At 41.5% G+C, this 24,613-nt stretch overlaps 1 protein-coding gene across 1 annotated transcript; it reads left to right on the top strand.

Moving 5' to 3' along the window:
- Nucleotides 1-3,646: 3,646 nt before the first annotated feature.
- Nucleotides 3,647-15,844, top strand: slc6a1b (solute carrier family 6 member 1b). Its single transcript, XM_061831946.1, has 14 exons — nt 3,647-3,893; nt 4,107-4,238; nt 4,500-4,600; nt 5,362-5,471; nt 6,244-6,376; nt 7,614-7,748; nt 8,431-8,534; nt 9,644-9,768; nt 10,561-10,673; nt 10,752-10,883; nt 12,136-12,238; nt 12,344-12,444; nt 13,031-13,198; nt 15,478-15,844. Exons 1-14 carry the CDS (start codon nt 3,647-3,649, stop codon nt 15,589-15,591), a joined length of 1,818 nt encoding a protein of 605 aa, XP_061687930.1. The 3' UTR covers nt 15,592-15,844.
- The last annotated feature ends 8,769 nt before the right edge of the window (nt 15,845-24,613 follow it).

The following is a 24,613-nucleotide window of genomic DNA, read 5'->3' as shown; positions in this document are numbered from 1 at the left end:
CCAACTAAAACTGGTTCATTTAGGACCCTGTTCGGTGAATTCTGAGATTTTTTTTTACACACCAAATACATTCTGCAAACCTTTTTTTGACCCTCTTTCTAAACCTCATGTAAGGGTGAATCAGTTTTTAAAAAAATCAAAGCGCAAACATTTGCCCACCCCATGATGTTTTGATTAATTGTGAGGTAGGCAAGAATTAATGCCTGATTTTCCTTTTTCATTCTTTGGTTTTTACAGGTAAAAATATGAGGGTGATGACTTTGAATAAAGTCCTGTGCAACCAAACCAGAATTTTTCCAATATAAACAATATTACATATACATTAAGTATTATACATAGTTGGGTGAAAGTGATTGTCCTATCAAAGGTTAAACATGTTCCTTTGTTTTGGGGAGAGAGGAGGAGCTTGAAATGCATTCAACCTAAAATCCAACCTTTTTTTCTTTTTTTTTTTTTTTTTTTTTTAGCTTCTGGCACAACACGATAACAAGTACCCAGGCCCCTAAAAGGGATTCGGGGTGTGCGAGATAACGGACAAATGTTGCCATTTAATCTCCTCGCGCGTCTTCCAAAATGAAAGCCCCCTCGTGGAACATCGCAAACGCCGAGTTTGAACGCCGACTGCGGACAATGAGAAGGGGATTAAAGCACCAATGAGACGTGGCGATTTGGTGTTTTCATGTCGCCGTCGCAGCGTGAACATTTAGCCTACTTTTTTTTTGCACGTGTCGCTCCATCCCCTTCCTTCTTTTTCTTCATCTTCTTTCTACAATGGAAGATTTTGCATAGCGCTATTGAAACCAGTGCATTTTTTTTCCGTGTCTGTAACTGTCTCCATCGAATGTAGGAGTCTCGAAGATATCTTGACCGATGTTTTTCAACTTTTCTCTCACCCCATGTTTATTCGTGGGTCCAAATACAAGAACGAAGACATATTTAAGTGCCAGCTCTTAAAAGTTTTAATCAGGGGAGCCGAGTTGGCTATTTATATTAGCCGAAAAGACAAATTGCACATGAACGCTGTGCTGTGGCCTTCTTAGAGAAGTGTACCGCCTTCTCCTTCTTCTTCTACTCCTCATCCTCCTCCTTTACTTCACGTGCACGTGACAAATTGGAGGCTGCGGCGACACCCAGCTTGCGAGCCAATGAGGGGGGAGCCAACCGTCCGTGATGCTCAGAACCAAATAAATAAATAAGTAAAAGGCAGCGTTTCTAATCCCTTCAGTCGTATTGTGGCGCCTCGCTCATGCAAAAATCGCCTACTGTCGGCCCGCGGCAGAGGGGGAGGGGGGGGGTTGTCGAGGGGTACCAGAGCTGGTGGCGCCGGTGGCCCCCACCTGACAGCTAGCCTGTGTGCACTGGAGCTTGTAATTACTGAAGGAGGTGGCGGTAATAGAGTCTGGTAAACGGCAAACACACAGGCTGACAGCTGGGGCCCTCGTGTCGCTTTCAACCCCGTCACACGCAAGGGCCACAAGTGACATGATGCTCTGAAAAGATGTGAGAAAAGGGAAGCCGTACAAACCGTACATGTAAATAGAAGTGACAAGCGAGCTTCAAATATGGCGCGGATAGCCGCAGTCCGTGATGCGCTTTCAGTTATTTCTTGAATTGGACAAACAGTCAAGCACACAAATGTAAAATGTGAGCACTCGCAAGGAGCCGCTGAAGGTCACAGCCGTCGCTGAGCTGCTGAAACCAGTTTAAGATGGACCCAATTGGACTTTGCCTATTGATGTCACTGACTTGGCCACATACAAGGCTGCAGTTGTTGTTGTGACTTTCGGCTTGTCCCAGAGTACAGTAATAAAACCAAGTTTACGCCATTCTCGTTTGTTTAGAATTTTTGCATTCAAGATGCTGGTGTTGTTCATTAAAAACCAGCGCTGTAATACTCAAAACTGGTCTTGACCTTCAAAATACAGTCTCAAGACTGGTCTCAAGACCACATCTTGAATGTTTTGATCTTCCGTTGAACTCCACCCCAAAAGTCTTGTCTCTGTCTCAAATGAACCGGGATTTTTGCCCCATCTGGGAATAATATCGGAACAATGTCACTGTCATTATCCAAGCCATTTATCCTCACAAGGGTTGCAGGAAAGCTGGAGCCTATCCCAGCTAGCTTTGGGCGAAAGGTGGACTACACCTTGAGTTGGTCGCCAATCAGTCGCAGGTCAGATATCGACACCATCACTGATCGGGAATCGACCACATTTTTAAAGCTAAATAACAGTCTTATCATGAGGAGTTCAGGGTTCACTTTCAACACTGCGTATTTAAGTGTTGGAACAAATCCAAGAATGATGGAGATGGCTGAATAAAAGGCATCAATTGTCCTTTGGGTGAATCTGGGAGAGAGAGAGCGAGAGAGAGAGAGAAGGGGGGGAGAAAAAAAGAGGAGGTGAGAAAGGATATAAAACATTGGGACAAGAAGATGCTCCTCTCCCGAAGCCGCTGCCATCCATCCGCGCTGGACATGTTGGACTAGAGTCGCTGTGTGCGCGCGCGCGTGTGTGTGAGTGTGAGCGGAGGAGGTGGGGAGGGGGCCTCGACCAACTATGTGGATGAGGCCGCGCTGCACGTCGCTACGCCCCTGCGCGCTCCAAGTCAGACGGCTCCTTCTCCTCGCGTCTTCTCGTCTGCCGGCTGCCTCTCTTTCAGCACCACTCCTTTAAGGGCAGCAGCGCACACCCCCTTCCGCCGTCCTTCCATCCTTCCATCTATCCCCTCTTCTTCTTCTTCTTCTTCTTTATCTTCATCCATCCGTCCATCCTCCACCCTCGGGATCATTTACTCGCCAGCAAGAGGATCGGATGCAAACACTTCCAGTCAAGACGCACAAAAAAGTGCAAGGAATAACTTTTGGGGATTTATTTCCACCGGGAAGACAAAGTAGTCCACTGTAAGTATCTCATATTTTGGTTTGGGTTTGGTTTTTTTTCTTCATAATTTGCTGTGCTAGGTTTGTTTCCAATAGTGAATAAATGTCAAATGATTTTTACAATGAGGTAAGCCATCGTTTTAATAGAAAAGAGTAATGATAACATCATATTGAGATTTTATCATACTTTTGGCGTAAATTCGTGTTACTCGTGCGTAATTGCGCGCATTCATCCGCTCGTTGCGTTTTTTTTTTTTTTTTTGCAAACACGGCGAAGGAGAAAGAAAAAAATGAATATAAAAGCTGCATTTTGGTATAAACAACGGGTTCGTGCAATAATTGTGTCATTTCCGATCGTTATTCGCGATGAATTGATCTTATTTCACGTTTCTTGAGTGGTTTCTGCGCGTAAATGTACACCTTTCTTGCCACTCTTCTTTTTTCATGAAACCTAAATGTGGCGTCTGGCTCCTAATTATTTTTTTAGACAGCAAGCTGCACATTTCTCCGCAAGCACGTTCATTTTTTTACACGGCAGGAATTATTTGGATTAATTGGGCTGTTTTCTTCTTTTTCACCGCTTCAACAAAGTGATGCATTGAAAATCACGCGTAAAAGTGGAAAATAAGAGTATCTGTATTTAATGCACATTTTCCACATTCCTCCGGCAGTTAACCGGTGGGACCGGGAAGCTGCGTGACCCGAACCGGTGCTCCTGAAGTGGTGCCCTTCCTCCTTCTCCTCCTCCTCCTCCTCGAAGCGAACATGGCCACGAACGGGACCAAAGCCTCGGACGGCCACGTCCTCACGGAGACCGTGAGCGAGCCGCCGACGAGCACGGCCAACGACAAACCCAAAACGCTGGTGGTGAAGGTGCAGAAAAGCAAAAAGGACATACCCGAGAGAGAAACATGGGCCGGGAAATTTGACTTCTTGCTCTCGTGTGTGGGATACGCAATCGGACTCGGGAATGTGTGGAGATTTCCTTATTTGTGTGGAAAGAACGGAGGAGGTAAACAGGACTTGTTTTTCCTTCCAAAGGAACTTAAAACGGGATTGAATTTCTCTAAAATCCAAACGTGTAGCCGTGCGCAATTACGCACAGGCGTCCTGTGCCGAATTCACCTTTTTTTTTTTTTTTTTTGATAACACGTGGATTATGCTGTTGAATGTTAATCATTACTACTTTTCATCACCTTTTTTTTTTTTTTTACCTCTCATTCAGGAGCCTTCTTGATTCCCTACTTTTTAACCTTGATATTTGCTGGCATGCCCCTCTTCTTTCTGGAGACGGCTCTGGGTCAGTACACGTCTATTGGGGGGCTCGGAGTGTGGAAGCTGGCTCCCATGTTCAAAGGTAAAAAGAAGAAAAAACATTTTTTTTAACAAAATGTATTTAGATGGCGAGTTTACATTCTATTATTATTATTATGATATTAATAATAATGATAAATAAGGTTCGTGTGATTCATGCTTAGTGCCCAGAAAGATAAGAACCCCCCACCCCCCACCTAAACTCGTAATAGACTTAAAATAATGACTAAAAATCATCTGAATTTTGTGCAAAAAATCTGATGTTTATAATATTTTTCATTCGAGCATTTGTGTGTTGTTCCAGGTGTCGGACTGGCGGCTGCTGTTCTCTCCTTCTGGCTTAACATATATTACATTGTCATCATTTCCTGGGCCATTTACTATCTTTACAACTCTTTCACCGCTGTAAGTATCTTTATGTAAAATATTTCAATATCACACGCACAATCTATCCATCCATTTTCTGAGCCACTTATCCTCACGAGGGGTCTCCGGAGTGTGCTGGAGCCAATCCCAGCTGTTATCGGGCAAGAAGCGGGATTTACCCTGAACTGGTTGCCAGCCAATCGCAGAGCACAAAGAGACAAACAACAGTCAGACTCACAATCACGCCTAAGGGCAATTTATTTAGAGTCTCCAATGAATGCATGTTTTTGGGGATGTGGGAGGAAACCGGAGTGGCCAGAGAAAACCCACCCAGGCATTGGGAGAACATGCAAACTCCACACAGGCAGGGCTGAGATTTGAACCGCAGTCTTCAGAACTGTGAGCCCATCGTTGTAATCAGTTGTGCCAACAAACAAACGAAAAAATCAACAACAATATACAATACAGACATTATTGAGGAGTATCGCATAGATTAGAAAAGAAAACTGCTCTTAAAAAAACAAACTTGTAAAGCCCTTAACAGACTATGACATTTATTACTTCCTTTCCCGCATAATTAGCACTTTACACAAGCTATTGATGAATGCATTCTGGCAATGAGTCATCTGGTTTTTAGAGGGAAGCGTGAAATCGCAATGTCTCCCCCCCGAGCACCCCTCACCATTCCCCATCAACCCCAAAGACTATCATGGATTTGGAACACAGAATTGGACTCGGAGGTGGGAAAGTGCACTTCCAAGTCAAAAGATTTCTCTCTCTCTCTCTCTCTCTCTCTCCAGGACCTCCCATGGCAGACTTGTGGTAATTCTTGGAACACAGACCGCTGCTACACCAACTACAGCATCCCCGACACCAGGAACCTCACAAGTGCAGTGGTGGAGTTCTGGGAGTAAGTTGACCTTGACAGTCCACGTATAATACTCAGGATAATCGAAAATATTACATGAGTGCGCAAAGAATGGAACCTTCAAAGTTAAACACCCCAGAATTCAGAGTTCAACCAATATTTTGTCTTTAAAGTCAAACAAAACGTTAAAAAATGTGTCTAAAATTCAAACCATCATCATGGAAAATTTGTGAAACTTCAGCTCAATGAGTATTTAAAGGAATGACTCCAAAAGTGATTTTATTTTTTTTTTTATTTTTTTTTGGGGGGGGGGGTTAGAATTTGGAGATTAACCTACAATATGTGGAAAAATAAGGGTCAAAAGTCAAAGAAAACATGGGGTTCATGAGTGATTTTGGGGCAGCTAGTGAGATTTCAGATTAGTGGGCATCTAAAGGACAAACTGGCCTTTTTTTTTTTTTTAATGTTTGTTTTAGTTCTCCTTGTTGACCAAATGGGGAAATTCCAATGATAACCATAGAACCGTAAATGGAACTGCAAAATAACAAAATGAACCTGCCGATCAGTTTAACAACGAGTAACATATTTCTTTCAATATAAATGAAATAGACCGACATCTGCCGCTCCAAAGTGGTACAATATGGAGGTCAAGCAACAATATCATTAAAAACTGGAGTTCATGCATGACATCATGATAGCTTGTGAGACTTCAGCTCAAAAGTGGCCTTCTAAAAAGGTTGTCGGGGTAAAGAGAAGTTTCCTTCACCGATTGAAATTTCCAGTAAAAGACAACCTTCCGCACGTTCCCCTGCAGACGCAACATGCACCAGCTGACCGACGGCCTGGAGAAGCCCGGAGAAGTCAGGATCCCGCTGGCCATCACCCTGGCCATTGCCTGGGTACTGGTCTATTTCTGCATCTGGAAGGGGGTCAGCTGGACCGGCAAAGTGAGTCAGTCGCCGAGGACGCGGCACAAAGGAAACATTTAGCGCCCGCCGTTTCACTGCAAACAAGACGCCCGATTCATTCTTCAAGGTCGCCGAGCCATCACCGCACCACGCCGGATTACTGTGTTCCAAGGGGGTGCGGGGGTGGGAGGTTTTGGGGTTGGAAGCGGATTATGTAACTTCACTACTTTACCCTTCAATTGTCCTACTTGAGACTGTGTTCGTTTAAGAGTTGATGGTTGAGTGTTATTACAAAAAAGCTTTCAAGTGTAGAATCGTCCCTAAAGCGAAATGTGCTGATCCACATACACTGCATTGATTTTATTTGTTCCCCGGGGCAAAAGCGCAATTAAATTTTGTGGAGCCATTTGATTTGGGTGCAAATCCAGATAAACTTGCAGCTAGAGGAATTCGCCAATAGACGCATGATGGAATTAGCCCCCCCGCTCCAGAATATAAATGGCAGACTACCCTCTTTCTCTGACTTCATTTTCCATTTTCATGATTTTAGTCTTGATGGAACTTTTTGCTCCCGTCCCAGAATCAAGAATGGTTCAGTCTTGTCAGTCCATTCCCAATGTCTTTTGTCATTTTCTGAGAAGCAGTTAACTAGTCAGAAGTAGCTTCCATCCACCGCCCTGACAAACAAAAATATTTTCCAATGTTGTACAAACATTATTTTGTTTATTTTTCCTTTTTTTTGAGACAATGTAGAGCTGGTTGGTCCCTTCCCAAAATCGAAAATGGTTCACACCTCGTAGTCCGTTAGTAATGTCTTGTATAATATTTTATGAATCAGGAAGTAACCTTGTACCTAATAAATGGGAGAAACAAAATACATTTACAATTTTTCATTTTTCTTCAAGGACTTTACTGCCTTTTTTGCCATTTTGAGTTAGGTTTGTTCTGATTTGGTCCTCTCCTTCCAACGGGTGACGGACGGGCAGATAAACACAAACAAATGATTTTTTTTCTCTCACTGTGGTGAACAACCTTGACAAGGTTCCATGCCACTCTCATCCTTGTTCAATTTAGATTTAATAACAGACAGTACATGTATTTTAGAATGGAAAAATATCTGCAACGTACTGACATGGTTTGCAAGGATCAGTTTAGAGGGATTGCAGTAGGACTTGTCTAAGGGTAGGCGTTGGCTGACTAGGTCACAACAACATATTTTGCCTTCATGCAAGAAAAAACCCCAAGTTGTGTAAAAATGACTCCCCGTCCTTTACAGGTGGTGTACTTTTCGGCAACGTACCCTTACTTTATGCTGTTCATCCTGTTTTGTCGCGGCATCAGTCTGCCCGGAGCTATGGACGGAATCCTCTTCTACATCACACCAGACTTTGACAAACTGAAGGAATCTGAGGTAAGAGCGCCGTTTTGGTGTTCCACTCCTGAAAAAGTTACATTTCAGAAGCAGAATGATGGATTAGCACGCAGGACGGCCGTTGGACGAACCACACTGGGCAACAAAGAACCCTATTGTTGATCATCCCCAAGAACATACCCACTGAACGATGCACAAATTGGGAGACTACACAACTAAAATTTTATAACTGAAGAAGTCCTTTGGATTAAAGGTGAATTGTCTTCAATGAACAAGAACAGTCCATCTGCCTTGATTCAACCTTTGAGGACTACCATGACCCCAATGACTGAGAATCTACATAAATAATGTAAAGTTACATGAACCCTAACCCCTTCAGAAAATAGGTATTTTCTCTTTCATTTAAATATAGTTTTTTTCCTCATGAGCCTGAAGATTTTTTTTAACAATTTCAATGGTACATTTTATTTTTAAAAAATCCAAGTAAGTTCAGAAAAAAATGAAGTTTTCCTAATTTCAATGGTGTATTTTATTTTTTTTAAAATCCAAGTAAATTCAGAAAAGGTTGGAGAAAATAAGTTGGACTCTGACCAGATTTCCTTCGACACAATAAAGGCACATGTTGCATCAAATGTGCATCAAGTTCTAAGAATCCCGCAAAATATGTCAAATGTAGTTATGGGTCCAGTTATGTAACGACGTTGTCTCTTCGCTGTGTCAGGTTTGGCTGGATGCTGCCACGCAGATCTTCTTTTCCTACGGCCTGGGATTGGGCTCTCTCATCGCACTGGGGAGCTACAACCCCTTCAACAACAACGTATACAGGTAGGTACACTTCTAGTATTATTATTAATTGGTGATTTTTGCATACGAACTAACATTGGTTTGCTGCTCAACCCAAGTTTGGTCTTGGGGTTTAATTTTCTTTTTGGGTAGGGGGAGAGCGGTGGGGTGATGGTTCTTACGTACAACCTTGTTAACCTAAATTGAGTCAGTGTAACAAGTTTCTTATTCTATATCTTAAGGTATTAAGGTCTTAAGGTAATGGGGTTTGAAGCTTCTTTTGTGTCCTTGACTTTTACAGCTTGGTGTCATTAAGTCTAAAAACAATTTTGGAGCCTGTTAATAGTAGAAATTGTCACATTGGAGTTGAAGGGTTGCTTGAAAGAATAGCTTTGTGCACTTACTTTGTACCCTATAGCGGCATGAGGTTATCTGACCAATAGTAATGTCATCATACAAGGTACAATTTTAATATGCAAGCATCGATCAACAATAAAAATGTCACTTTTACTGTTAGTCATTTGCTTAAAACATAATTTGTCTTAAAAGGTCTTTAGCACTCGGTTCATTAACGCGTAGTAACATCTGTAAGCGACCCAACGTTGAGTTTTTTCTTGGGCTTTTCCATTAGTTTATTTTCATAAATGTTCATCGACACTTGGTTTATTACAACACAGTAATGGTGGGCAGCTTTGTTCTTATTGTTGTTGTGAGTTCTCTCAAAAGTCAAAACATGCGTTTTAAATCATCATAACATGCATGACTTGAATATTGACTTTCTTCAACACTTGATTTATTTGGACAAAGGAGTTTTTAACGGCTCTCTGTTCATATTGGTAGGATGAAAAATCCCAGTTGGATTCCTGCCAAGCTTATTGTTACCTGATACCCCTAAAATTCTATTTAGTTCTCCAGTTTTCCAATGATTTCAGTAGTTTTGCTCTGCTGCTTTCAAACTACTTCAAACTGTTTCCGTTCAAAGGAATAGGTCAGAAATAAGCAGCCATTTCTTTACCCCTGGATCCAAAATGGCTTCCCATCCAATTCCACCCCCCGTCGCTGCCATCCCTTTCACCAATGTGTGACGGGATGATAAGGAATTGATATCGGTGTGACAATGGCCGCCTTGTGCTTTGTCTCCCTCCCGACAGAGATTCTGTCATTGTCTGCTGCATCAACTCCTTCACCAGCATGTTCGCGGGCTTTGTCATCTTCTCCATTGTGGGATTTATGGCCAACGTGACAAAGAGACCCATTGCTGATGTGGCAGCCTCAGGTAATTGCAATCAATGTTGAAGCTCGATGGCGACAATCAGCAAAGGCAACAGACACTCGGAGCCGCGCAAATAATTAGCTCTTGAATTCGCTAGATGTGTTATTCTTTGAGTCAGAAAGGCGAAAATTGCAACTTGGTTTTTATTTCTTGGTTAATTAAAAAAAGAAGAAAGAAAGAAAGAAAATAGGACAGTGATTTTGCAAATCTCTGTCCTTTGTAAATCGCCAAGTTCAGTTCGACATTCACCACCCCCAAGGATGCTTTTGACTCATTTTTAGCTTCATCTTTGTCGTTTGTTCTATGTTTAGTTTGTGTTCTCTTGCATTGCAGTCTCCAGACTTTCATCACACTTAAGCCAAAACATTTTTTTTTTGTTGGCCTTTTAATTCAGGGTTAAACAAATCGTCCTTAGCTAAAATTCAACATGAAAGGTCTCAGTTAGCATATTGACCGAACAGTTCTAAGGTTTGGGGTTTCAATCTAGACTCTGGCCTTTCGACATGAAGTTTACATGCTCTCCCCATGCTTATGTGGGTTTTATACAGGTATTCCTGCTTCATCCCACATGTGTGTTAGGTTCATTGAATACTTTAATTGTCCATAGGTGTAAGTGGTTGCTTGACCCAAATCATCTGGGTTAAGATCCAGCACTCCTGCAACCCTGATGGGTAACAAGTGATGGATGGTGTCAGTGAAGTCTTGTGATTGACTCGTGATCAGTCAGGATCTACCCCACCGCACGATAAGCGACATACAAACTCTGTGCCTTTGTACCCCCATACGTCTTTCAAGGACCTGGCCTGGCATTTTTGGCTTATCCCGAGGCTGTCACCCAACTGCCAATCTCCCCTCTGTGGGCCGTCCTCTTCTTCTCCATGCTACTAATGCTAGGAATCGACAGCCAGGTACTGACAAAACCCAAAGCAACCGTGACGGAAGAATTGCTTTGAGATAAAAACCAATTGACTGTGCTATTCTACCAGTTCTGTACCGTGGAAGGCTTCATTACCGCGCTGGTGGACGAGTTCCCTCATATTTTGCGGAAACGTCGCGAGATTTTCATCGCCATCGTCTGCCTCATCTCCTACATTATTGGACTGTCTAACATCACCCAGGCAAGTAAACAGACAAATTCAACGGGACTACCATTTGGTTGATTTTCAAAATAAAATGTCTGATTTAGGCGGCACGGGGATGCAGTTGTTGAGCCTTGACCCCACAGTTCTGAGGACCAGGATTCAAATGCCTCTGTGGAGTTTGCATGTTCTCCCCGTGCCTGTGTGGGTTTTCTCCGGGCACTCCGATTTCCTCACACATCCCCAAAACATGCATTAATTGGAGAGTCTGAATTGCCCCTCGGTGTGATTGTGAGTGCAAATGATTGTCTCTATCTGCCCTTTGATTGGCTGGCAACCAGTTCCGGGTGTACCCCACCTCCTACCCGTCAACAGCTGGAATAGGTTCTAGCACGGCCTGCGACCCTTGTGAGGATAAGTGGCTAAGAAAATGGATGGATGGATGGATGGATATTTCATTTAGATCCAAAATGGCAGCAGGTTGGTTGACTAGTTATCACGTTTGCCTCACAGTTCGATGCGTTGCCTGTGTGGACTTTGAGTGTTTTTACAGTACCAGTGTGGGTTTTCTCCGGATACTCTGGTTTCCTCTCACATCCTGAAAAAAAATATTCGACTCGATTTAACTCAATATTGTTTGTATTGTCTGTTTGTATATATGTGCCCTGCGATTGGCTAACGACCAGCAGGGTGTATCCCAAAACTCTTGCCCAAAGACAGCTGGGATAAGCTCCATTTCGACCACGACCCTATTGAGGACAAGCGCTATAGAGAAAGTCCTAAAACCAGACGAGTGTAGAATCATGCTAACAGGGATAGGAACAAAACCGGAAATGACAACCCATCGAATCCCAGTATCAAGACTTCCCCTCAGCCATTTCACATCATAGCTGTCGTCATTTATGGAAGTGTCGACAAAGGAAAAAGCAAAGCACAAACAAAGAGTTAATCCTTTCATGCTGGCTAAAATGTGAAATTCGGATCTGCGAAATCCAAACTGGAAAGGAAAATTGGTTCACAGGCATTGTGTACAGACATGTTAGAAGGAAACTGTTCCCCAAAAAAAAAGAGCTTCCAGGGAATTTGATGATTGTTCAAGTCCAGTTGAGCTGGACCTCGGCTTCGGTATCGTTGCAGTAATGTCGTGTCCTCGCCATCAAGATATCGCTCTCTCGCTTTTGATGTTGTTCCACTTGACTGGTCTGCTACTTTCCCGCACCCTAATTGCTTGGTTTATGTTATGGTTCTGTCCCTGCCCCCCTCATCAATGTCCTCTTGTCTCGTTCTGCAGGGTGGCCTGTACGTGTTTAAGCTCTTTGACTACTACTCAGCGAGTGGGATGTGTCTGCTCTTCCTAGTCTTCTTCGAGTGCGTCTCCATTTCGTGGTTCTATGGTGAGGCGTACTTTTAATAAAGGGGATTTTTTTTTTTTTTTTTTAATCCATGGGAGACGCCAAGAGACCGCTGTGGATTCACAAAGTTTTCTCGGTACTTTGCAGGCGTGAATAAATTCTACGACAACGTCGAGGAAATGATCGGCTACCGGCCCTGCGTGTGGTGGAAGGCCTGCTGGGTTGTTTTTACGCCGCTCATTGTGGCCGTAAGTACAACCCATAAAGCAAAATCTCAAAAGAGTCATCCTTACAGATGGTTCTCGGTTTTGAGGCTACGAACAGCACACAGCGAACTTGTTTAAGAACGTCACCACGCAGCAAAAGTTGGCACACCTCTGTACATACTGTTTAGCATTTAAGTATTTTATACTCATGTCTAAAAGTATTCTTCACACAAATATGTACTTTACTACTCAGTTCACATAGGATAGGAAAACATGCCAGTGAGGTTCCACTTCTGTACACTGTAAACAGAGGACACTCTTTAATAGTCGTCGTATGATTTTATTATATCTGGAGTTATGGCTACCAAATTTGATCTTTGTTTATTCGGCAGATGGGCGACGAATAATTGCAAACCACTTTATCGTTCATTTGATGACTTACCCATAAAAGAGAAAACCGTATTAGCTTAACACCACAAGGTCAGAGCTTGACAAAACGCCCTCAAGAGACTCATGAGTGCCTCCTACAGGCAGAAATGCGCAGATGCGAAACGGCAGAGCTCCACAGTTGCATTCCGTGTGTGACAACGCAGATGATGACATGCGTACCCCGGTGTCTCGTTTCCAGGGAGTGTTTCTGTTCAGTGCAGTGCAGATGGTACCGCTGACCATGGGCGACTACGTGTTCCCAGCCTGGGGTCAGGGTGTCGGGTGGTTAATGGCCCTCTCTTCCATGGTCCTCATCCCCGGCTACATGGGCTACATGTTCCTCACACTCAAAGGCACATACAAGGAGGTGATGATCCGTCTGGATTTAGTTTCTTTTGCGTGTGTATTGTTCAAAATGAGTGCGTGTGTGTGTGTTGCTATCTAATAATTACAGCGTAAGCCATGAAATTAAAAAGTGAAACGTTCGAAATGCTTGCGGCAAAGAGTATTCTGGCTTTTCTTTGAAGCGGATAGGGTGGAAATGCTCAGCTCTATTAAAACCAATACATGAAACCTTTGGTTGACAATACCCAAATGCTTTTGTGTAGATCAAAGTTTTATATATTTGAGAAAGAAAATGACCAAGCCCAGACTTGATTCTTTCATATTTACCGTTAGGGGATTCCATCGACTGTCAGTTTAGTTTGGTCAGATAATTTTTTTTAGCCTTTTTATCATCACAAAGGTTTTGCTAAATAAGATAGTATAAAACTGTTCACTATTTGATGGCATGTTGGTTGCTCTTTAACTGCGTTGCAAGTCTAAAATGAACTTAATCGCTGTAAAAAAAAATAAACATTCCATTCTTCTTCTTTAAGTATCTTTGCTGATCTACGGTAGCCAAATTGAGCTGAACAGCGAGGAAAAAGTGTAACAATCGTCACATGCAAATAGCAAATAGTTTTGCAAAACCTGATTTTTTTTTCTTCACATCGACATTATTAATAGTTTAAATCCATTTTGAAATAACGTTGTAAAATAACATGCGGGAAAAAATTTGAAGCGCGGTGAATAATTTCTAGATGCACTGTAACTACTATTCTTAGCGTTTTAAGTACATTACAATGCAAACTGTGACTGACCTAACTCCCCCATGCCCACATACATTTTGGGAGTCTTGAAAAAAAAAATAGCCCTAGCTACAGAGTGTAGACTCTTCACATTCCGTATTGAAGTGCCACAGCTTTGCATAATGCGATTTAGTGTATTAGCAGATCAGCGCAACACAACACAACTGTAATAAGCAAACACGTGAGCATGCGGCATGAAGACGGGATAAGTGGCACGAGGAGTCGCGCCTTAGATAAAAGGATTTGTAAAATGGAGATCGTAATGAGTTCTGCTGAGCGACTTGAGATGACGGCAGATTGCATCCAGAGGAATGATTGAACTGCATTTTTAGTCAACTGGAGAAATGACTGCGGTTAAAACCAATTTTGCGGCGCATCATTTACATTATTGTGCGCGGTTATTGCGAGCGTGTGAAGTGGCGAGCGTAAATCTATACGATCCTCCAGCGGCTGAGCGTGACAGGCACCAGTGTGGCAGGAAATGGGCGCTAATTACAGAGGCTGTCGGCGGCGGCGGCGGCGGCGTGCAGGTGTCGGGAGGCACAGTGGCAGCAGATTGTCTTAATTGTAGCAATCAGACGGCACATTACAGCTCGCAAGTGCTGCTCGTGGAATGCGGACGGTGCCGCCGAGCCGCCAGTGGTGCGTCTTCACTTGAGTCGGGGGATGATGTGGATGGTGATGATTTGGGATTTTAATGGGGAGTTTGGCTCACGTTCCGCACCAGAGAAAGTAGAAATTAATATTACACTCGCTTGTAGAGGCGGCACGGTGGATCTACTGGTAAAGCATTGGCCTCACTGTTCTGAGGACCCAGGTTTGATCCCGATGCCGGCCCTGCCTGTGTGGGTTTCCTCCCACATCCCAAAAACATGCAACATTAATTGGACACTCTAAATTGCCCCTAGGTGCGATTTATGAGTGTGGCTGTTTGTCTTCCATGCGCCCTGCGAGTGGCTGGCAACCAGTTCAGGGTGCACCCCGCCTCCTGCCCGTCGACAGCTGGGATAGGCTCCAGCACTCCCTGCGACCCTCGTGAGGATAAGTGGCAAAGAAAATGGATGGATGGATGGAGTCTCTTGTTGAAAATGGATATAGTGTATGGATCGAGGGTTGAAGGACCGATAGATCAAAAAGGATAGGTCCCGGAATGGAGATATGGAGACTTGTCATGTGACTCAGCGCTTTCATGTCTTGATGGATGGCAATGGTATATAGATGGATCGAAGAAAGGATGGACTGATTTTATAAGATTATTAATTCAAAGATTAAATTATAAATGGATGGATCGAAATGGAAAGACAGCAAGGACCAAGGTGTACTGATAGATGGTTATCTGGATCAGAAATTGAAAAATAGATGGATGAAAGGACGATGGCTGGATGTTTGTATGGATCAGAAAATTGGAAGAATGGATGTAGGGATGAAAGTAAATGGATTGTTGGATCAAAAATGGCTGATGGATAAATGAATTGATACGGTTTTATGCCACCATGTCGTCGTCCTTCCTTGGTAGCGTCTGAGGATGATGATCAAGCCGGTGGTGTTGGTGAAGGCTCAGGAAAACGGGCCCGAGCAGCAGACGGAAAGCCAGAACCAGAACCCGGCCACCGAGGAGGCGTACATCTAGAACCTGGTGAGCGTCTCTCTTGTGTCAGTGGTTGTCCGTCGGGCTCCCAACACGCCCCACAAGAAGCGGAATCAAGGTTGGGAACGACCACCAGACGTCCACGTCTGCTTTCATTCACCTACCTCCTGAGGACACGTGAGACCAACCTGACCGCATTTATTATTATTATGAAATCTGTTTTTTTTTTTTTTTAATTGTTGTACCATACACAGGAAACTACCCAGCCAATGTGTTGTGTAATTATAAAGTTCATTACCCCCCCCCCCAAAAAAAAAAAGATATTATAGAAAGAGGTGTGAGTTAAGAAATAAAACTATATGGAAAGATGTTGTTTTAATCCCGAGGCCTGCATCGACTCAGCAGTTGACTTGTTAGACTCTAATTCCTGTACAAAGACAAACATCGGGTTCAATGCACTTCTGCTTGTACAGTCAGTAAATATAGGGAATAGATGCCATGTTTGTGGTGAGATTTCAAATTAAATATATGAAATTGGAAAATAGATGGGGCCAAATATGATTCCTCCAGAGTATTCATTTATTAATAATTTCCCAGCCATGTTAGGGGGCTTTACACCTTTGAAAAGCACAAGAACAGTTTGACAAGCTTGAAACCTATGACAAGTGAAAAGAATATATTTTAAAATTATTATATATACATATATACATACACAAACATATATATATATATATATATATATATATACATACAGTACTTCAGTAGGATATGTAGCAAAAGACTGCTGACAGTTTAGTCTTGTTTTTTCTGAAGAACAATTACTGTACAGCGTGTTTGTCGGAGTCCTTTGAATTTCTTTCTTTATTTTTGTAGAATAAATTACAGGTAGTTTTGTATATTTGAGACGGAGACGGACCAAACGCAAGCACGCGGCAATTTTGAGCAGTACAAGTGCAAAGTCGATAAAAACACGCAGTAAAGTGCAGCTTGTCAATCATGGTGACGTCCCATCGTGCGCTACAATCCCGCTAGCATCCAGTTCAGTTTGAAATTGTCCTCGACCAGGCTGTGACTGACTGTATGATGGGTTTCTACGCTATATTTAGAACCCACTCCTCAGGAACAAAAGTGGACGTGACCAAATGCCCCCAGTTATGATACGTTGAAGCAACTCGTGTTACATAAACACAGATTATAAATATTTTAAAAATAGTATATCGTAGTTCCTCATTTAATGGCCGCAGATGAGGAAAAAACGTGTATTAATGGAGAGGCCTTTATTTGTACAAACATATTTTTTTCAATAATACTAAACAACAATTATGAGCATAATATTTATTACAATTTCTGTATTGTGAAAGTTCAGTTTATATCAATATAAAAAGGATTATTACGCATAAAGCTTCAGAACCCGGTGGGACAGTCTGAGCGGTTCCAGTGCTGAAAAGTCTCTTTGCGGGTAATGCGCATGCGCGTATATTTTGTAAACTTTCTGCCATTCTGAAACATCCCCATCCATGCTTCAACATGTGCCATTCGACAACTTGTCGCCAAGTGTTCATGTTCGCTACGGATGTCTCAGAACGATGAACACAGCGAACGTACATATATGTGTATATCCTTTTTTTTTTTTTTTTTTATCAACTTTTGTTTTAAGGTTAGGTTAGGGTTAGGGTTAGGATATAGCATAGGTTAGCTCCCTCTATGTAGAAGAAGGGGAACTGTAAGACCGGAAGATTTCCCAGCAAGCTTCTGCAACTTGCCCAGAATTCGCGTTAGTAACGCATGCGCATTCGTCACAAGCAGACCTTTCAGCACGGGGGAGCGCTCAGACCGTCACACCGGGCCAGACTGGGCAAAACAAAATAAATGCATACAACAGTGTGAAGTGACCTCAGCATAATGGAACAAAAACATTGACAACATTATAGCGTGACGGCTATTAAAAAATAAAAATAATAAATCCCATCTCCACATGGATGCTCACAACACTGCGGAGCGACTGCATGTTAAACCACGGTAATGCGAACTGTCGGTAAAGTCCTCGTCTCAGTGTAACATTCGATCATCTTTCATAAAGTGATTGGAATTAGTTTACAGCATTGTGGCGTGAGCGTGTGTCAGAATTAATGACGTCATCTCCACATGACAGAACATAAACTTGGACGCACACAACATCATAAAATGACCAACTCTCATTGTCTGCTAGATTGCTAATCTTTGTTAAAAATGCTAACTTAACATGAGCGGATTCTTCTGGTTTTTTTCTGTAGGTGCTGCTGTTTTGGCTAGCAACAGAGTTAAAATAATTTGGGTTTAGGCTTTATTGCTCGGCCGGTGAACAATAGACGTCTAATTGAGGAAAATGTTTATTAATCTCAAGTGAGCATTTGAGGTACGTCTACTATTTGAGGAAATGCACGGTCATGAAAATTTCACCATCTCTACGAACAATCTGAAATTTGGAAAACAGATCCAAATCTTGTGTGTCATTGTGTGGGTGCGCAAGAGTGTGCTTTCTTTGTCAAGATTAAAGAACTGCGATTGAGCGAGGTGACTTCCGCAGTTGTTGGGAACCGTCGAAATCCTGGCGACTCCTTTTCGTAAGATAAAGGAAAACCTATTACAGTATTACATATCAAGTTTGCACGGCAATATGAAGTAAAGAAATGAAGAACTGACTTTGTGTGAGCGATTGCAAGTGTATTATCAGAATTTTTCCCTCTGAGGATAAAAAAAACGCACATCTTGTCTGACCTTATTACTGTAAAGAAAGATTTTAAGACATAAATATTGAGTATACAATTATAAGAAGATATGCTTTTGTGGCAGCTACATGCGACAGGAATCAGGTTGAATCCCTCCCGTTTGATTCTTTTTTTATTTATGTATTTTTTTTCAAAGTATGTCAATGAAAATGTGCAACCACAACAATGACGGATTCGGTGCGTCTTTTTTTTTTTTGTACAAAGTTACCATAATGCAGTTTTCTCTCTTGAATGATGTTGTAAACTGGACTGTGTAATACATGTATCCGTGAATGTCTGTACAACCTGCATTTTTTTCGTTTGTTTGTTTTATTTTCTTCTGTTGATTTAATGTGGAACAAAAAAAAAGAACAGAAAAAGAAAGTGTATGATTTGCCATTTTCCGCAATAATAATATCATCTCGGAAAAACTAAAGCAGATTTGTCTCTCCGCTGTACAAATGATCATAACCGATTAGAGTAATAATAGAGATGATAATAAAAATGTCATAGAAATGTCTAGTCAGAGAATATTGTTTTGTATATTTTTAGCTGTTTCTTGAGCCTGATGTAAAATATTATATGTAAAAAAATATATATATAATAAATGTCTTTAGATGTGCTCTATGAGAAAGCATGATTGCAATATATGTTATCTGCAAAAAATAAATAAAGACCTATAGATTATAATGGCTGTGTTGTGTTATTGGTGCACTGGACGGACCGAGGACCTGATGCTGGTTAACACTTTGAGATTGGACCTTTTTGGAATTGTTTTTTTTTTTTTGTACAAAGTTACCATAATGCAGTTTTCTCTCTTGAATGATGTTGTAAACTGGACTGTGTAATACATGTATCCGTGAATGTCTGTACAACCTGCATTTTTTTCGTTTGTTTGTTTTATTTTCTTCTGTTGATTTAATGTGGAACAAAAAAAAAGAACAGAAAAAGAAAGTGTATGATTTGCCATTTTCCGCAATAATAATATCATCTCGGAAAAACTAAAGCAGATTTGTCTCTCCGCTGTACAAATGATCATAACAGATTAGAGTAATAATAGAGATGATAATAAAAATGTCATAGAAATGTCTAGTCAGAGAATATTGTTTTGTATATTTTTAGCTGTTTCTTGAGCCTGATGTAAAATATTATATGTAAAAAAATATATATATAATAAATGTCTTTAGATGTGCTCTATGAGAAAGCATGATTGCAATATATGTTATCTGCAAAAAATAAATAAAGACCTATAGATTATAATGGCTGTGTTGTGTTATTGGTGCACTGGACGGACCGAGGACCTGATGCTGGTTAACACTTTGAGATTGGACCTTTTTGGAATTGGTTTTTTTTTTTTTGTTTCGTTTTGTATGGCAAATTATAAAAGTTAAAGTGTTTAAGGAATGGTGCTTCGAACACTGATCGAAAAAAAAAGAAAGACTGGATAGCTCATTGGCCACCAAAGTCACTGAAAGCAGCTATACGCCATCTTGATACTCCCAAAACAACCATGCCGGCCTGTGCGTTAATCACCAGTTTCGTGGCTGTGAGAAAACATTCCACCGTTAAGTTAGAAAGATCTACTTTGACACTGTTAAAGTTTGTTTGTAAAGGTTTTTTTTTTTTTAATTTTCTGATGAGCTTAATTCACTTGAACAAAATTTTGTTTACGGTTGTTGTTGTTCACTGTTCACTCTCTGCTTTACCTTTATAGGCTGACGGTTTTTTGTGAAAAAGCGATGTAAATATTTTCCCAAACTTCATCAGTGAATAAGCAAGAAAACACATTTTCTGTGAAAATTTTGATGAATTTCATAATACAGAACACTGAAAATCGAATTTCATTTTCAAATGCAAAGAAACAAGTCTGAAATAGGACGTCGCAGAGACAACAGATTGAACAATGCGTTTATCATGTATTGCAAGTATTTATTTCCAAAAATATATCTAAGTGATTGACTTAAAATTCAATGTTTTTTCACAAAAAAATTCTTAGTTTTTTGCTATGTTATGATGATAGTGCTTCACAGCGTATTTTGGGAAAAATAATCATGTTATGGAAATCAGGCCCGAGGTAATGTGCAAGGTCTCTTGGTAGTCACAGTGTTCTATGTCTTTCCTTTGCACTTAGCGTTTTTTGGCTTAACAAGTCAAATTAAAAATCCTTAATGTTACCAGAACTGAAAAAAATGTCAAGCTCATACGACCAATTTTAATTCTACATGCCAAATTTTGAGATAAACCCCACCATAATCCAACCAGTAAGCAATGCCCTCCACACGTTTTGGGAGTACCAAGATGGCGACCAACTGGCTTCAACCAATCGACACTACAAGATCAGTGGCTAACCCTAACCCTAATACAAGCTATGGCTTTCAGGCAAAATGGCCAACTTCCTGTTGAATTTAGGGCTGTACTTATTGTTTTGTATTAGATTGTCTTCTATTTATGGCCTCAAAGTGCTTTTCATACAAATATCTACCGTAATTATGACTCCCCCATTCACTAGAAGAGTACATTTTCAAGTAAGTTTTTATTGCGCGTGGGCAAAGACACACCTGTGCAGAAAGGTGTTGCACAGGATGAGGAAAATGGTGGTTGCGCCAGATACTGACTGGTTTTTGGACCACCTTAGACCGACAATACTGTTAAACTACATATTTTAGGAGCAGCTTTTTATTTTGGAAAATCTAAGGCAGATGGATTATTTTGCCAAAGGAGAAGTGGTCACCAACAAAAGGACAGATTCAGCTAAGTGTCTGTATGTTTGTGATCAGAAGGCACTTTAAGTTGAGTATGCCATACTAGAAATTAAATCTTTTTGAAGTTCTAAAAAAAAAAAAAAACAAGCACAGTCTTGCCTATGTGGAGTTTGCATCTTACGGTAAATACGACTGAGCTGGATTTTTCACAACAAATTACAGCAAGCGACTCACACCGGAGTGGTGAGGCGAGTGACTGGTTAGCACATCTGCCTCACAGTTCTGAGGACCAGGGTACAAATCCCAGGCCCGCCTTTGTGGAGTTCAGATGTTCTCCTTGTGCCTCTGTGGGTTTTCTCCATGTACTCTGGTTTCTTTACACATTCCAAAACGTGCATGCAAGGTCAATATAGAGTTTTAAAAACTCTAAGTTGCCCGTAGCTGTGGATGGTTGTCTGTCTGCCCCACAATTGGCTAGTGACCAATTCAGGGTGTACGAGACCTCTCGCCCAGTGTTAGATGAGATACCAGTGGGTGCCAGCACACCCTCAACCCTACTCGAGAAAAGTAATGCAGAAAACGGATTGAATTGGTGAATAAAATGGCCACAACAGACCCTAATCAACATACTCGCTTGGTGGAAACCGAGTTGATAGATTTGCAGAAGTGTGAAAGCAAAAATGACCTCCTGCAGGGAAAGTTGAGTCAAGTAGCCGGAGGACCTGCATGGCTGTGTGATCTCTTGACATCATGCTTCACACCACGTCTTCTACTGCAGCCAGCATACAAATAAATGTTTGCCTCCAAGACATCCTCCCGACATGACCTAGTTTGTTTGGACAACACTGATACGTTCCGACTGGCCTCACGCTGATGAGCATGGACAGAGCAAGCACGGCTGTGGAGCGTGATGCCTGAGTAACTGAGATTTCAGGTGACTGTCTTATAGCAAATATACTGCAGATGGGAATATATGTTTCACTTGTGTCAGAAAGCATTAGAATGCAAAAGAGTTCATGCCAAGGCTCCCAATGTACAGTGGTACCCTTGAATGACCCAAAAGTTACACAAGTTGGATGAAAAATATGCTGGACTGGCCTCATCAATTAGATCCTTACATCACAAGAGCCATCAACTTCTTTATCGTCGATTAAGACTACAAATAAAAGAACCTCAGTAGACCTAATTTCAGCCGGTATCAACGAATGAAATCTGCATGTGTGAAAAGACTTTAGCGAGAAGAGAAGAAAATCCACTGGGAGTCACATTGAAACAGAAGAAAATTGCCGTAGGTGTTCATGGACGGGATATCATTCCGTGACATAAGCCGAAATGGTATGCAAATCGGAACAATTTGGAAGCGTTAGCCTGAATTCTCTCAGAGGAGTTGGTTATAATACAACAGTTGCATTTTGATTAAAAAAAAAAAACATCACATAGAACAAAGAAATGGCTTACTTTTTGTTCATTTTAAGACATGGGTCCATAAGACTGTTTTTTTTGCATCTTGTCATGATTGACAATCCCACTAAAGGATGATTCTCACTAGACTTCAATTCAGCAAGCACCAAAGGATTACCATTTGCTAAGTGAGTCTGAAAACTTTGTAGGGATAGGGATTAGGGTTAAAGTTAGTCTGGTTCCTGTCAACCCCACAGCACAGCAAAGAGAAAGACCTAGAAAAATAACCAATTACCTCATTGGGGTCAATTCTAGTCTCTGTTCTATCCTCATCCTTCTTGACTTGAGTGTAGCCTTTGACACTATCAGACACTATGTCTAAGCCCAGTGGACTGTCTTCCATTGGCATCACACAACCCTCAAGTCACTGATTTCACTCTTCTCTCTCAGGCTGACTCAGTAAATTCACTCCAAACGTCTCTCTCTAAGCAACTTTCCACAGGTGTTCAACAAGGCTCTGTCTCTGGACCTCTTGTAATCATCCTTTACCTCTTTCCCTTTGACCACATTTTCTGCAGATTTAATGTTCCTTTCCACCGCTTCATGAATGACGACCAGCTCTGTATTTCTGGTAAATCAAATTCGATACTTTCTCCCTCCTCCCTAACATCATGTCTGTTATACAGTAAAATCTTGCTTCGTGTCATATTTCTTCAAACTCAGTAAGGAATTCCTCATCTGGACCCAAACAAGCCTATCCAAGGTTGACAGCTTCTCATTCTCAATCAACAGTTCTTCAGTAGCCTGTGTCGTCATTGATAGCACACCCTCATTTCAGTCTGACATTAATAACATTATCTGGTCATCATTTTTTTCAGGAACGCAACATCAACCACCTCCCATTTACACGTAGAATTCATTTCAACACATTTGTGGCAAATCACAAGCGTTCCCTTATATACATTATGTACAACTTTCTCCATATTGCCCCTCCTGTTCACTCTCCCCATTCGCTTTGCTCCATTCTCCATTCTCTTTCCCAGTACCCTCTGCTCACCTCACCAATATAGGAATTACTCATTTTCTCTTTTTGAAACCAGACTCAAAACTCACCTGAATGACTATTTTGGGTAACATACTGTTTGCACCATTCATGCATGGATACATAAACTTCTCAATCTTATTTTTCTTTCTATTTTTGATTTGAACTCCTATTTTGTTTCCCTGTTCAATGTCGATGGGTTCTCTGAAAGGCGATTGGAATAAAATATAACATTATTATGAAACTTTGTATCAAGAGCTGTTCTTCTCAATACATACAGTGTACAATTTAGATTGGGAGGGAGGAACAGTATATTCAATATATAACACATAATGTAGCATGGGGCGACACGGAGGCTCAGCTGGAAAGCTTTAGCCTCACAGTTCTGAGGTCCGGGGTTCAATCCCGGCCCCACCTGTGTGTAGTTTGGATGCTCTCCCCGTGCCTGCGTGGGTTTCTTCTGGGCACACCGGTTTCCTTCCACATCCCAAAAACATGCAACATTGATTGGAGACTCTAAATTGCCCCTAGGTGTGATTGTGAGTGCGGCTGTTTGTCTCAATGTGCCCTGCAATTGGCCTGCGACCAGTTCGGGGTGTACCCCGCCTCCTGCCCGTCGACAACTGGGATAAGCTCCAGCAGTCCCCGTGACCCCTTTGAGGATAAGCGGCTAAGAACATGGATGGATGAATGTAGCATGCTTTGAAACATGAGATGTTTTTCTTCATAGATTGATCCAAGTATACTTAATTTATTTGTATCTATGATATATTCCCACTCCTCATAGCTTGACAGTATTCTTGCAAGCTGAACCAAGTTTTTTAACAAAAAAGACTTTAATTTACGCTCTTCGCAGAGTGTGAACATGCACTGCTACGTTAGCTTGCTGGCATTATCCACCGATTAGTTAACCACCAGATGACTACCACTCGTGATCCAGAGGTGGCGTTTTAAATGTGTGCTGATGACTTCATTTGTTTGACTCATACGTATATTATTTATGTGAAAGAATGAGTTGTGTAGATTTTAACCGTCATCCATGAATATCGTGTTTCTATGTTTGTACATGTGCACAAATTCGAATTCACTGGTCCACGTTAGTGAAAACAGTGATTTAACGATTATTTAACTCGTTGAGTGTGTGTGTGTGTGTGTGTGTGGTGTGTGTGTGT

This window comes from Syngnathoides biaculeatus, chromosome 10 (assembly GCF_019802595.1).
Source record: "Syngnathoides biaculeatus isolate LvHL_M chromosome 10, ASM1980259v1, whole genome shotgun sequence".
Classification (NCBI taxonomy): domain Eukaryota; kingdom Metazoa; phylum Chordata; class Actinopteri; order Syngnathiformes; family Syngnathidae; genus Syngnathoides; species Syngnathoides biaculeatus.
This window is presented reverse-complemented; position numbering and strand designations above follow the sequence as displayed.

Coding starts and splice junctions, on each gene's coding strand:
- slc6a1b (XM_061831946.1), top strand. CDS start 3,647: ATGGCCACGAACGGGACCAAAGCCTCGGACGGCCACGTCCTCACGGAG. Junction 8,535..9,643: donor TTCAACAACAACGTATACAG/GTAGGTACACTT, acceptor CCCTCCCGACAG/AGATTCTGTCATTGTCTGCT. Junction 13,199..15,477: donor TCAAAGGCACATACAAGGAG/GTGATGATCCGT, acceptor CTTCCTTGGTAG/CGTCTGAGGATGATGATCAA.